The sequence below is a fragment of the Oncorhynchus gorbuscha genome, linkage group LG10, assembly GCF_021184085.1.
Source record: "Oncorhynchus gorbuscha isolate QuinsamMale2020 ecotype Even-year linkage group LG10, OgorEven_v1.0, whole genome shotgun sequence".
Lineage (NCBI taxonomy): Eukaryota > Metazoa > Chordata > Actinopteri > Salmoniformes > Salmonidae > Oncorhynchus > Oncorhynchus gorbuscha.
In genome coordinates, this window is record NC_060182.1 from 92,536,402 (window position 1) to 92,550,611 (window position 14,210).

At 41.3% G+C, this 14,210-nt stretch overlaps 2 protein-coding genes across 5 annotated transcripts in view; both read right to left on the reverse strand.

The window, feature by feature from the left end:
• tpo (thyroid peroxidase) overlaps window positions 1-11,289 on the reverse strand; it is a 65,692-nt gene extending 54,403 nt beyond the window's left edge. The window contains exons 1-3 of the mRNA XM_046367731.1: window positions 11,268-11,289; window positions 6,319-6,451; window positions 5,735-5,864 (exon numbers count right to left, since the gene is read on the reverse strand). Of these exons, the coding sequence (XP_046223687.1) occupies window positions 5,735-5,864; window positions 6,319-6,451; window positions 11,268-11,289 (285 nt within the window). The remainder of the gene's footprint in view (window positions 1-5,734; window positions 5,865-6,318; window positions 6,452-11,267) is intronic.
• A 274-nt stretch (window positions 11,290-11,563) lies between these two features.
• sntg2 (syntrophin, gamma 2) overlaps window positions 11,564-14,210 on the reverse strand; it is a 110,213-nt gene continuing 107,566 nt past the window's right edge. For 3 of the 4 annotated variants that reach the window (XM_046367480.1, XM_046367477.1, XM_046367479.1), the window contains 3 exons: window positions 14,036-14,128; window positions 13,765-13,875; window positions 11,564-12,532 (listed from right to left, as the gene is read on the reverse strand). In XM_046367480.1, the coding sequence (XP_046223436.1) occupies window positions 12,407-12,532; window positions 13,765-13,875; window positions 14,036-14,128 (330 nt within the window). In that variant the 3' untranslated portion in view covers window positions 11,564-12,406. Of the gene's footprint in view, window positions 12,598-13,764; window positions 13,876-14,035; window positions 14,129-14,210 lie in introns of all 4 variants that reach the window. The other variant, XM_046367478.1, reaches the window with a different exon arrangement.

Consider the following 14,210-nt stretch of genomic DNA (forward strand, 5'->3'; position numbering starts at 1 on the left):
ATCCCTCCCAGCTGCATGGGCTCAGTCTCAAAGCCAGAGGAGGAAGATGGTTGCGATGCGGAGCAGGGAAACACCGTTGATGCGAGCTCTCTTCCACGAGCCCGGTGACGAAGATCTACCCGTCGTTCTATGCGGATGGCGAGAGCAATCAAAGAGTCCACATCTGAAGGAACCTCCCGGGAGAGAATCTCATCCTTAACCACTGCGTGGAGTCCCTCCAGAAAACGAGCGAGCAGCGCCGGCTCGTTCCACTCACTAGAGGCAGCAAGAGTGCGAAACTCAATGGAATAATCCGTTATGGACCGTTCACCTTGGCATAAGGAAGCCAGGGCCCTAGAAGCCTCCCCACCAAAAACTGAACGGTCAAAAACCCGAATCATCTCCTCTTTAAAGTTCTGGAATCTGTTAGAGCAATCAGCCCTTGCCTCCCAGATAGCTGTGCCCCATTCTCGAGCCCGGCCAGTAAGGAGTGAAATGACGTAAGCAACCCGAGCTCTCTCTCTAGAGTATGTGTGGGGTTGGAGAGAGAACACAATCTCACACTGCGTGAGAAAGGAGCGGCACTCAGTGGGCTGCCCGGAGTAGCAAGGTGGGTTATTAACCCTGGGTTCTGGAGGCTCGGCAGGCCAGGGAGTAACAGGTGGCACGAGACGTAGACTCTGGAACTGTCCAGAGAGGTCGGAAACCTGAGCGGCCAGGTTCTCCACGGCATGGCGAGCAGCAGACAATTCCTGCTCGTGTCTGCCGAGCATGGCTCCTTGGATCTCGACGGCAGTGTAACGAGCGTCTGAAGTCGCTGGGTCCATTCCTTGGTCGGTTCCTTCTGTCATGCAGGTAAGAGGACCCAAAAGCGACTTAACAGAAACAGAGTTTATTAAAGTCCAAAACGGAATAACAGAATTCCTCTAGACTTGTAGAGGGGAAACAACTGGAGAAGCGGCCACAGACTGCAGGTCGCCGGGTAGGCGCAGGCCGTAGTCGACTGAGACACCTGCTCACACGCAGCATCTGATGAAGGCACAAAACACGACAGGACAGGGTGATACACAATCACGGCAAAAACACGACAGGACAGGGCGAAACGCAATCACGGCATGGTGAATACAATACAAGGAACCGACGGAACAGGAACGGATCACAAAGGAATAAATAGGGACTCTAATCAGGGGAAAGGATCGGGAACAGGTGTGGGAAGACTAAATGATGATTAGGGGAATAGGAACAGCTGGGAGCAGGAACGGAACGACAGAGAGAAGAGAGAGCGAGAGAGTGAGAGAGGGAGGGGGAGAGAGAGGGATAGAACCAAACAAGACCAGCAGAGGGAAACGAATAGCATGGGGAGCACAGGGACAAGACATGACAATAAATGACAAACATGACACCAGGAGGTACAGAGTGGCAGAAAGGCTTGTGGTCGAGGCAGGCAGAATGGTCAGGCAGGAGGGTACAGAGTGGCAGACAAGCTCATGGCCAAGGCAGGCAGAATGGTCAGGCAGGCAGAATGGTCAGGCAGGAGGGTACAGAGTGGCAGACAAGCTCATGGTCAAGGCAGGCAGAATGGTCAGGCAGGCAGAATGGTCAGGCAGGCAGAATGGTCAGGCAGGCAGAATGGTCAGGCAGGCAGAATGGTCAGGCAGGCAGAATGGTCAGGCAGAATGTTCAGGCAGGCAGAATGGTCAGGCAGGCAGAATGGTCAGGCAGACAGAATGGTCAAGGCAGGCAGAATGGTCAGGCAGGCAGAATGGTCAGGCAGGCAGAATGGTCAGGCAGACAGAATGGTCAGGCAGGCAGAATGGTCAGGCAGACAGAATGGTCAGGCAGGCAGAATGGTCAGACAAGCTCATGGTCAAGGCAGGCAGAATGGTCAGGCAGACAGAATGGTCAGGCAGGCAGAATGGTCAGGCAGGCAGAATGGTCAGACAAGCTCATGGTCAAGGCAGGCAGAATGGTCAGGCAGGCAGAATGGTCAGACAAGCTCATGGTCAAGGCAGGCAGAATGGTCAGGCAGGCAGAATGGTCAAGGCAGGCAGAATGGTCAGGCAGGCAGAATGGTCAGGCAGGCAGAATGGTCAGGCAGGCAGAATGGTCAGGCAGGTATAAAGTCCAGAAACAGGCAAGGGTCCAAACCAGGAGGACCAGAAATAGGAGAATCCAAAAAGGAGGAGAACGGAAAAACCGCTGGTTGACTTGGAAACATACAAGACGAACTGGCACAGAGAGACAGGAAACACAGGGATAAATACACTGTGGAAGATCAGCGACACCTGGAGCGTGTGGAGACAATCACAAGGACAGGTGAATCAGATCAAGGCGAGACACCCAGAGTTACTTCTTCTGCAGAGGATAAGTTCATTAGAGTTTACTGCACCTCCGATTGCAGCCCAAATCAATTCTTCACAGGGTTCAAGTAACAAACACATCTCAACATCAACTGTTCAGAGGAGACTGCGTGAATCAGTCATTCATGGTCAAATTGCTACAAAGAAACCACTACTAAAGGACACCAATATGATGAAGAGACTTGCATGGGCCAAGAAACATGAGCAATGGACATTAAACTGGTTGAATCTGTCCTTTGGTCTGATAAGTCCAAATTTGAGAGTTTTGGTTCCAACCGCTGTGTCTTTGTGAGACGCAGAGTAGGTGAATGAATGATCTCTGCATTTGTGGTTCCCACCGTGAAGCATGGAGGAGGAGGTGTGATGGTGTGGGGTTGCTTTTCTGGTGAAAATGTCAGATTTATTTTGAATTCAAGGAACATTTAACCAGCATGGCTACCGCAGCATCCTGCAGCGATATGCCATCCTATCTAGTTTGCGCTTAGTGAGACTATTATTTTATTATTTGTCTTTCAACAGGACAATGACCCAACACACCTCCAGGCTGTGTAAGGGCTATTTTACCAAAAAGGAGAGTGATGGAGTGCTGTACCAGTTTACCTGGCCTCCACAATCACCCGACCTCAACCTAATTTGGATGTTTTGGGATGAGTTGGACCGCAGAGTGAAGGAAAAGCAGCCATCAAGTGCTCAGCATATGGGCGAGCTCCTTCAAGACTGTTGGGAAAATAATTTCTCATGAAGCTGGTTGAGAGAATGCCAAGAGTGTGGAAAAGTTGCCATCAAGGTTGGATGGCTATTTTGAAGAATCTATCATATCTCAAATATATTTTGGTTTGTTTAACCCTTTTTGGGTCATTACATACGTGTTATTTAATAGTTTTCATGTCTTCACTATTATTCTACAATGTAGAAAATAGTATGAATATATATAAATCCCTGAATGAGTAGGTGTGTCCAAACTTTAGACTGGTACTGTATAGGCAAGCCAACAAGAAGCAACTTTCTAAATACCTAGACCCTTCAAGGGCAGGAAAACACTGGAAGTAGTTACGCGACATATCTAAGACTAGCTAATTCAATCGAGATTAACTTCTCTCGCTAGCCAGCCAGCTAAGAGGCAAAACAAGCTAGGGGTTAACGAACAGTGACAGCTGTATTAGCTTTACTGTCGGTGTTAGCAGGGTAATACAATTGAGTGGCAGAAGACGTATCATGCAAATCATTTGCGCTACCGAGTGACGCAGCAGTCTAAGGCACTGCATCTCGATTCCTGGCTGTAATCACAACCGGCCGTGATTGGGAGTCCCATACTATAGGGTGGCGCACAATTGGCATCGTCCGGGTAAGGGTTTGCCCGGGGTAGGCCGTCATCGTAAATAAATAAACATTTGAAACTGACTTGCCTAGTTAAATAAAGTATTTTTTTTAAATGAGGTGTTGTGACAACTACGTATGTTAGTAATGACGCTGCTGAAAACCTTCATTAAAACATCAAAAAAGTGTCAGTAGTTTGCTTAGGATGCCGCCAAAAGTTAGGCTTATTACATGGGAGTTCTCTACGGATGTACCCTACCCGGGAGTGTGGTCATGTTAAGCAACTTCTCGTCGTGTACACTACCGTTCAACAGTTTGGGGTCACTTACAAATGTCCTTTTTTGGTCCATTAAAATAACATCAAATTGATCGGAAATACAGTGTAGCCATTGTTAATGACTATTGTAGCTGGAAACGGCAGATTTAATGGAATATCAAGATAGGCGTACAGAAGCCCATTATCAGCAACCATCATTCCTGTGTTCCAATGGCACGTTGTATTAGCTAATCCAGGTTTATAATTTTAAAAGGCTAATTGATTATTAGAAAACCCTTTTGCAATTATGTTAGCACAGCTGAAAACTGTGGTGCTAATTAAAGAAGCAATAAAACTGGCCTTCTTTAAACTAATTGAGTATCTGGAGCATCAGCATTTGTGGGTTCGATTACAGGCTCAAAATGGCCATAAACAAAGCACTTTCTTCTGAAACTCATCAGTCTATTCTTGTTCTAAGAAATGAAGGCTATTCCATGTGAGAAACTTCCAAGAAAATGAAGATCTCGTACAACACTGTGTACTACTCCCTTTACAGAACAGCGCAAACTGGCTCTAACCAGAATCGAAAGAGGAGTGGTTTCCTTACATCATAGCACAGCAGGAGGAAGTGGTTTCATCTCTCTAGAACATTTAGAGTTCGCTTTTTAGCCAGTAATCTAAAAAAAATTGTAGATTTTAAACAAAAATACACTTTCTGTTTGTCACAGACGGACAATTAATATAAGAAGATAGGCCAGTTCCTATTGAGTTCAGGAAGCTAAGCCGGAGCTCTGTGATGTTCCCAGCAGTGGGGCAGATGTTTTGATCAGGAGAGACACTTAGAAAATATGCACAAATATGTATTTTACAGGTATAAGGAAGGTGAAATAATGTAGTTAGTCATTTAATTATGCTGTATTTAGAACGCATATCAGTAATTTCAAACCTTATTCATATAGTTTTGTTGAGTAAGAAATACATCATATCAAAATATTTTTTTTGTCGTATTTTATCATAGTTATATTTACTTGAGCTTGTGTCATCAAAAGTGACTATACCTCAACAATTTTCAACAAAAATGTTTTATCAGAAATGTGAGATTTGAATATTTATTGTAGTATGTAGCATTGCCAGCTATTGTTTATGGCCCTCTCATGATTTATAGTTACATTTGGGGATTACATATGTTACATTTTAGATTACATTTAGTTACATTTTCACGGACAATTTCAATTAGTTTCAAGGAGTGTTTTACCAACTTCACAACCTCGGAGGAAAAATTGGGATTTACAGTAGCTTCAGAATCACAGTAACAAATATGTTGTAATACAGGCAAAATAAATGATAGGTTCCATTTAGTGGGTAAAACACTGTGCAAACTGCAGGCTGTGTAGCTACGTAATGTAATGTATATTTAATGAGGTTTTTCTCCGTTTTAAAAATCCAGTCAGTGTGTTGTGATAACATGAAATACAACAGCTGAAAATATCTGAAATGTAAATATAAATGCAAATCGGATAATATTCCTCTTCGCAAAAAAACAACAACATTAACATGTTCTCAGTATGATAAAAAATATATATATATTTTCTACAACCAGAAATAGTTCATATCTCTGGTACATGACTAATGAATTGCATGCAGCATGTGTGCTGTCCATATCATTTACGAACCTAATTTTGTAGTTATTTAAATGCAATGGATATTCTACACACGTTTTAATAGAAAGCAGATAACACTGGAAAACTAAAGTAGACTCCTTTCAAGTAGATTTTTTTTATGAAAACATGGTGCACCTGCAGTCTCACAATTTAGAGATTACCGGGGGAAGTTGGAAGCCATTATATAGTTGCCCATGGTTCCAGCCCTTTGGTTCTCTTTCTCCGTCTTCATATTCTGCCGGAAGCCATCTGGCCAAGGCGCTGTTGGCTGTGCCCCAGAAAGGCTTCTGCCTGAAAAATATGTTTAAATCTGTCAGAATACCCCACAATACAAAACAGGTGTGGATGCCATCTCCGATTGCAACACAACACAGAGAATAAATTAATTATAGTGCATGGTGGGAGTTTCTAGAGGAATTGTGTGGAAATCAACAGAAAATAGCTGTGTGTGTGTGTGTGTGTGTGTGTGTGTGTGTGTGTGTGTGTGTGTGTGTGTGTGTGTGTGTGTGTGTGTGTGTGTGTGTGTGTGTGTGTGTGTGTGTGTGTGTGTGTGTGTGTGGGTGGGGGGGGGATTCAATTTCTAGTTACTTAAAAAAATATCAAATACTACAGTCATTTTTTGAATCTATAAAGAAAACAAATCTACTTTCTAACCTATTTTGAGAAATGTAAAATGTAAATATAAACAAAACTTATTGTGGATGTTCAGATTTAATGACAACGATATAGGAAATATACCAGACACCTATTATTGCAGACTCCAGATATGGAACGGTACTTGTTGGCGAGGCAATCGTTGTGACAGAAGGCTGGGAGAACGGGTGGAGGACAACCTGACAGGTCTGCAATCAGCGCCAAGTCCTCCAATGAAAGCAGCTCTTGAGAAGTGACAGCACTGAGTTAACTAATGCAAATAGTCTGCAACAGATCGTCTAATTAGGCCGGTCAGGGCAGCCATTTTGCAATTCAATAATATTGCTGACACTGTATATGCGAGAGGCTCATCTTTGACGTTTAACTCTAAGTGAAGTGAGCATCCAGCATGCATCTCTTCTATTTCGTACCAGTAACTGGCTCCAGGTAGAACCACACAGGAAGTTATTTGAATAAACCACAGAATAGACATTACCTTTTTTAGCTATCCGTTGCAAGCATATAGCATAGTGTGTGATAACGGTTGGTGTGAAATATGACCATAGACCTACCTGATGCAACAAGAGCCCTTTTATGTCTCCGGCTGGCTCTGTCCTTCAGAATATATAAAGTCGTGTCAAACACCTCTGCAGCTCTGGAAATCTCTTGGGTCTCAGGCTCTGCTTGCCGGAGAAATGTAAACAGCTGCATTGGGGACCGGAGTGTGTCTCGCCTGTGATTCAGTGGAATTGGCAGATAAGTAGTGAAATAGTGGACCCCCCCCCACACTCTTTAAAAAAAAGTGAAAGTAATGTATCTAGGAACACTCTCACATGAACCATGCACACACTGTCATTAGGTTCATTACTCTGTCCTGGTGTGACATAATGCTGCTTCCACCATATGAAGGCTTTCTTGAAAAGAGGAAAATAGCAATTCCTCATTGTCAAATGATGCTCCTGGAAGAGAGAAACAGAAGACTAGTAAGCAGACCAACCATGCTATATCATATGGAACCATCATATAGAGAGCGTTTATATTTCATTACAAATTGTTAGAGAATGTATACAAAAAAATATATATATATTATTATGAAAATAATAAAGTTGTAATTTGTAGTAATTTGGCAAGGAAGAAAGGGGCGGCAGGTAGCCTAGTGGTTAGAGCGTTGGCCTAGTAACTGGAAAGTTCAAACCCCCGAGCTGACATGGTACAAATCTGTCGTTCTGCCCCTGAACAAGACAGTTAACCCACTGTTCCCAGGCCGTCATTGAAAATAAGAATCTGTTCTTAACTGACTTTCCTAGTAAAATATAATAATAAAATATAAAATAAAGTGACAGTGTCACTCTGCTCTGTTACTATATCTCCTGTAAAGCAGTGAAGGAAAGTTGTATATATCTTTTGAATGGCTCCTGACGTGGCTGAGCAGGAGATAATGAGTAACCTCTCTTGGTTACCCGAAGTGACTTGTATCGACATCATGACATTCCGTGGAGGAGGAAGGAGATACTGAACCCAATACAGACTGATGTGATCCAAATAACTCCTCAGCCAATAGGGCTTTAGAATGAGCAGTCACATGTCACTTTCACAAGGCTTTCAATTGCACACATCTGATACCCTTCTCATATCAACTATCATGTGGGTTTTCATTCTCTTTAAAAAAAAAATACATTTTAAAAAGATGAATGTTTAATATGCCCTATTTAATAGCTGCATTTCCTCCCTGACAATCTCCCTGAGATACATCGCACTAGCAAATCCCTATTGGGAGGGAGACTGCTAGGTAAAAGTTGGTCATTAGAGAACAGTCTAATTCCCCCTTCCTCCCTGGATGAAGGAATTAGACTGTTCTCTCATGACCAACTTCTCAATTATATAATCCATAGTATTATATAAGTTATTTTATGTCCTCGGGTGGTAAAGTTGACACGAATAGAATATAGAATATGTGCAAAATACAAAATACATCTGTGTTTAATTGAATCATGCCCAGATAATAAAATAATCGACAGGAACAATAACCAAACAACAGAGATAAGTACTCACGTTTGGAGTTTCTGGCCTCGTCACTTAAAAACCTCATGAGAATTGCGCAGTATACAATGGCATATTTAATCAGGTTGAAATGTCCAGCCATGGTTTGGTGATACCTGCATGTACAGTAAGTCAATCGCAGAAATATATACATATATATATATATATATATATATATATATAATTTTTTTTTACAACTTTTTCATGAGTAACTATGTTAATTTAAAAGTACTAGATAATCCACCATGAGCTGAATGTGATAAAAAAATATTATTTAATGGGTGACATGTTTAAAGCAACTCCTAGTAACTGCTATGATGAGTATTTCAAGAAGTTACACCGATCGAACAACATATTCGCCCACCTTTTTGACGTTTTGCTCAGAGAAGAATCTTGTCGCCTGTTGGCAAGGAGAAAACTGTCTCGTTGGTCTGGTTTCATAGTGTCTGGCCTTTATAAGAGGTTCAGTTATACTTGGTTGACTACGTTGCAGAAACACTTCAAACCTTGTTTTCTTTGAGCTGCACACTTTGCCTGCGTCGCCTACGCATTTAGAGGACAGAGAGACATGTCAAGAAGGGATAAAACGTATTCTTCTGTGTATCTCACCATGCATGTCTTGCCATTTAATTGTGCATCAAAGTCTTGCTTATTTGAGCTAGGAAAAAGAAAGGGACATTTACCTTTCTGACACAGCGTGATTTTATTATGTCTGAGCAGGAAACATCACTGCCATTCTACCAATAAGAAAGGTACCATCCTGTATTTTATAGAGTAATGACATTTAGATACTGGCTATGTTATATATTATATATATTTGTACAAAATTCTGAGATGTTATTGTAATGTGGTAACCGTTACAATGGAAGATTTTGCATAAATGTACAATTGTATGACATGTCATTTTAATAGAAAGGCTTTTTGCTAACATCAGAATGCCTCCCAATGTATTGTTTGTGTCAAAGTGACGGACACTGTGTGTTCCCTGTAGTCCTGCTGTATTGATAGTGATTTATCTCCTTGCAAGGTTGGATATTTTTTGTCAGGCAGTTTTCGTTCCACTACAGTGGCTAACTGTGTGTCCACAGATGTTATGCGTTTCTTTCAGATAGTCTTTTTAAAATATTTTTTATGTTCACGCTACTGCTCCCAGAAACTTCTCTCCTCTCACGCTGTCATTTGTAATTGGCTTAATTTAACAGTACAGTAACCTATTTTTTCTAATTCTCTAAAACAGCCTTCAGGATTTCTTGTAATAGGAGAGTAGGTACTAGTTCTCCTGGAGATGTCCTCAGACGCCCCTAATCACAAATGCTTCAGTTAGCATTCAAAGCTTACTGTGGCCTCTGTCGTCAAGAGTGGGTGTCATGGCCCCCCGGGAGATTGAGTGAGGCACTTGAGCTCTGTACTTGACAAATTGCTGATGAAACTGCATAGCATTACCAAGCAGGCGTGACTTCAGTTCAGCGGAAGGACATGGTCCATGTCTTCAGGATGTTCGTTGAAACTCTCCATCTTGTTGTTGTTCTTCATGGTGTCTTGATTTCTCTCACCAAGACATTCTGTATATCGGGTTCAGGTTTTTGTTTCTGCACTTGTCTTCACCCCCAAAAAATGATGGTGCTACGGAAGAAACCTGAATGGTGCAAATGGCTCAGTCTACAGGTGTGAGAGGTACTATTTAGGAGCCTGTTGTACAGCGCCTTCTGTTACCAGTCCCTGTTTAGCACCGGCTGGGAGGCCCTGGCCTAGCAGGTACAGTGTATAGAAAAAAGTGAAAGATTTTGCATCGACAGTTGCATGTGGTGTGACATTCTGAACCACTGGGGAGAAGTGCCCGGAGGTTGCCCCTGCAATGCAGAACCTGAGGGACTGGCCATCTCATGAGATGGATTTGAAAGACACTTGGAGAGCAGTGGAACATACAGCAGACAATTCAGTCGTGCATTTTTGTTGTCGTTTCTTCACCATTTGATTCGGCTCTTTAGACGTTCCATACAGAGCTCAACAAAACAAAACGTAGCAATCTGATCAAAGTCGAGCTAGTGGGTAGGTGGCAGAATACCTTCCATCCTCCAATTAGGGAAACATAATGCCAAGCAGAGCCCCAGTAAACAACATTTTGGATCTAAGAACGGGACAACAAAGTTTTCAGCTAAATGTTATTGCTGTATAATTTAAGAAAGAGTTTTTCCTGTCACTGGTCTCAATTTCCTTCTTACCCGATTCAAGACTCTCAAGCAGCAGATGGCCTTTGTTCCGCAGCAAATCAAGAATATTGATTTGTTAGTCTGCGTTTATTTCCACCATCAATAGCTGTGAACATTTTAAGGTAGGGCGCAGAATTCATTAAAAGACCATTTGACAACAAGGAGGAATGATTTGGGATTTATTTAGTAATAGAAAATAAAACAAAAGAGGCTGAGTGAAAATACATACAGATGTGTATGATGGTAAGCGTTTGTAATGACTGTCAGACTGCATGGCTTCATAAAGTAAAAGATTACAAAACTTAAAACATACATGTTGATTTCATTTCATAAACTATCGTTTTAGTCATCTGACAGATACGGTATCCTAAGATAGCTTTGCTACAATAAGCCTGCATCTTCTCCCCCTGTGTCCTTCCACACAACCCTTTGTTATGGGAGTGACTAGCAGTGACTGTCTACATAAACTAAAACACCCTCTGGTGTCTTGAACACCTCCGCCAAGCCCTGCATTTGTGCGCCTCAACACAAAACTCTCTAGACACTCTTTTTTTCAAAATCACGCAGCAGCCACGCTCTGAAGTCATGCTGAAGTCGTGGAATAAGTTAAATCAACCAGAGAGAATAGCCCAGTAGAATACTAATTCCAAAATGTTTTCACGTGTATTGATTTGTACAGTATAATCTGTTCTGCTTTTACTTTGCAAATATGGAGAAGAAAAAAAGAACCTACACATGAATTCAAAACCTTGCAGTGAACCTAGAACATAGAAACCCTCTTTGTGACTGTAGGCCTATTAATAGGTTGTACCTCCGTCACTGGGTCGCGTCATGCCGTCATGAACGTTCTCAAGCAGTCGTCTATCGGCGCCACCATAGTGGTGACACAGTGTGCCATCACAGCAGCAAGATTTGTGACCTGTTGCCACGAGAAAAGGGCAACCAGTGAAGAACAAACACCATTGTAAATACAACCCATATTTATGCTTATTTATTTTATCTGGTGTCCTTTAACTATTTGTACATTGTATATATATATATATATATATATATATAATATGACATTTGTAATGTCTTTACTGTTTTGAAACTTCTATATGTGTAATGTTTACTGTTCATTTTTGTTGTTTTTCACCTTATATATTCACTTTGTATGTTGTCTACCTCACTTGCTTTGGCAATGTTAACACATGTTTCCCATGCCAATAAAGCCCTTGAATTGAATTGATGCGCCCAGGCTAACTACTGTTTCGTCTAAATTACACGATAGTGCCTGGAAATAAGATGACTGATAAAGTCATCCAATATTTAGTAGGAAACAACATTGCCAGAATTATCATGTCGTCAAATGTACTGTAGACAAATGGCAATGTTGTCATTAGCTATCAAAGTTTGTATTATTTTTTTTTAGCAATGGTAATGTTAGCTAGCTAAAATCTGGTGGCCTTCCCTCAATTTTAGCTAGCTAGCTAACGTTACACTGCATCTAAAGCCAATCTGGTGACGTCAAAATGATGACAAAAGGTTTCCCTACTAATTATTTGCCTCCTTTTTGAATTTCCAAGCTACTGTAATGCACTTTATGATGAAATCTTCATCAGCGCTCATTGACAATGCTTTGAGTAAAATGCACAATCAGTTCAAAATGAACGCTCAAAACAATATTGTGACGAAACATGCAACCCATGAATATGTTTTTCTACATGGAAAAAAAAAATCTATAATTTTGAGCATATTCATACTGTAATGTCAATAACAACCAATTAATGCAAGTATAAATATCCTCTACTTCCACAGTCAAATATGGTTTTTTAAAATATTTTCCTTATTATTTAACAAGAGCCTTACAAAAATAACAGGAACAAGATATACATCAATTTAATTTGAATGTACATAAAATAGTCAATTAGCTCATGTGACTAAACTGTACATGACAACACAAAGAAGTGTCTAAATCATGTACTTTCCAGAGATGCTTTGACTGTTGACAAAGACAGGGTCCACAGAGGCCACTTTGGAAGCGATAAAAGAATGAATACAATGGAGGACTGCCGTCAGATTGGAGAACTCCAGCTCCTGCAATGGAAAGAAAAACCATGAATACAATGGAGGACTGCCGTCAGATTGGAGAACTCCAGCTCCTGCAATGGAAAGAAAAACCCGGAATACAAATTATAACAATAACATTTTACAAAATGTTATGCATACATAAAAATGTCCCAATGACTTTTGTAACAAATAGGCACTTGTATTTATTACTACTACTAACAACAACAAAAAAACAATAATATTACATTTAAGTCATTTAGCAGCCGCTCTTATCCATTTAGCAGACGCTCTTAGTTAATAATATTACTCTAGTGGTTCCCAACATGACATTTACCAGAGATAGTTTGATTCTATATATTGATAAGGTAGCAAAAGCTGATTTGATGAAGTGTCCACGAGAGTGGAGGCGGCTGAGGGGAGGACTGCTCATAGTAACGGCTGCAACGGCGTGAAGGGAATGTCAACAAACACATGAAAACCACCCCGATTTACATATTCTAACAATACACTCCTCAGAGAGGTCACTGCAATGCAATGGAACTTGAGTAGATATTTATTTAACTTAACCTTAATTATTTAACTAGGCAAGTCAGTCTTATTTACAATAACGGCCCACCAAAAGGCAAGAAAGAAGCCTCTTGCAGGGATGGGGGCTGGGATTAAAAATAATAATTTAAAAATAAATATATATATATAGGATATAAACACACATTACGACAAGAGAGACAACACAACATAAAGAGAGACCTAAGACAACAACATAGCATGGCAGCAACACAGCATGACAATAACATGGTAGCAACACAACATGGCAACAGCAACACAACATGGCAACAGCAGCACAACATGGTACAAACATTATTGGGCACAGACAACAGCACAAAGGGCAAGAAGGTAGAGACAACAATACATCTCGCGAAGCAGCCACAACTGTCAGTAAGAGTGTCCATGATTGAGTCTTTGAATTAAGAGATAAAACTGTCCAGTTTGAGTGTTTTTTTACAGCTCATTCCAGCCACTAGCTGCAGCGAACTGAAAGGAGGGGCAACCCAGGGATATGTGTGTGTGTGTGCTTTGGGGACCCTTTAACAGAATGTGACAGGCAGAACGGGTGTTGTAAGTGGAGGATGAGGGCTGCAGTAGATATCTCAGATATGGGGGAAGTGAGGCCTAAGAGTGTTTTATAAATGAGCATCGACCAGTGGGTCTTGCGACGGGTACACAGAGATGACCGGTTTACAGAGGAGTATAGAGTGCACCTTCATCTCGATCTGTTTGTTTTCAGCGTTCTTGAAGAGGAGTTTCACCCTTGTTTTCCCATCATCAGAGGAGCCTTTCAGTTGAGAGAATTTGTATCTCCATAATATCTTCTACAGAGGATAAAAGTTGACAATAGAGCAAGGGTTTATTATTACTAACTAATCAATAAACAGTAGGTATTAACCAGTCTAGCATGGATAATACCCCCCCCCCTCCTACTGTATAGCCTGTTGAACATTCAGTTAGGATAGTGAATGAACGATGACTCACCTTCGAGGAGCTCTCAGAACAAGTGAAGCCAGATCCAAAGTCTATGGTCAAACACAGTACTTTACTCTGGCTGCTGCACATGTAGGTCTTTGACTGTTGAGAGACAGATCGCTATTTTAGAGAACAAATCACACATTTCAACATATACATTGTGTAACGGACAGACTCAATATGT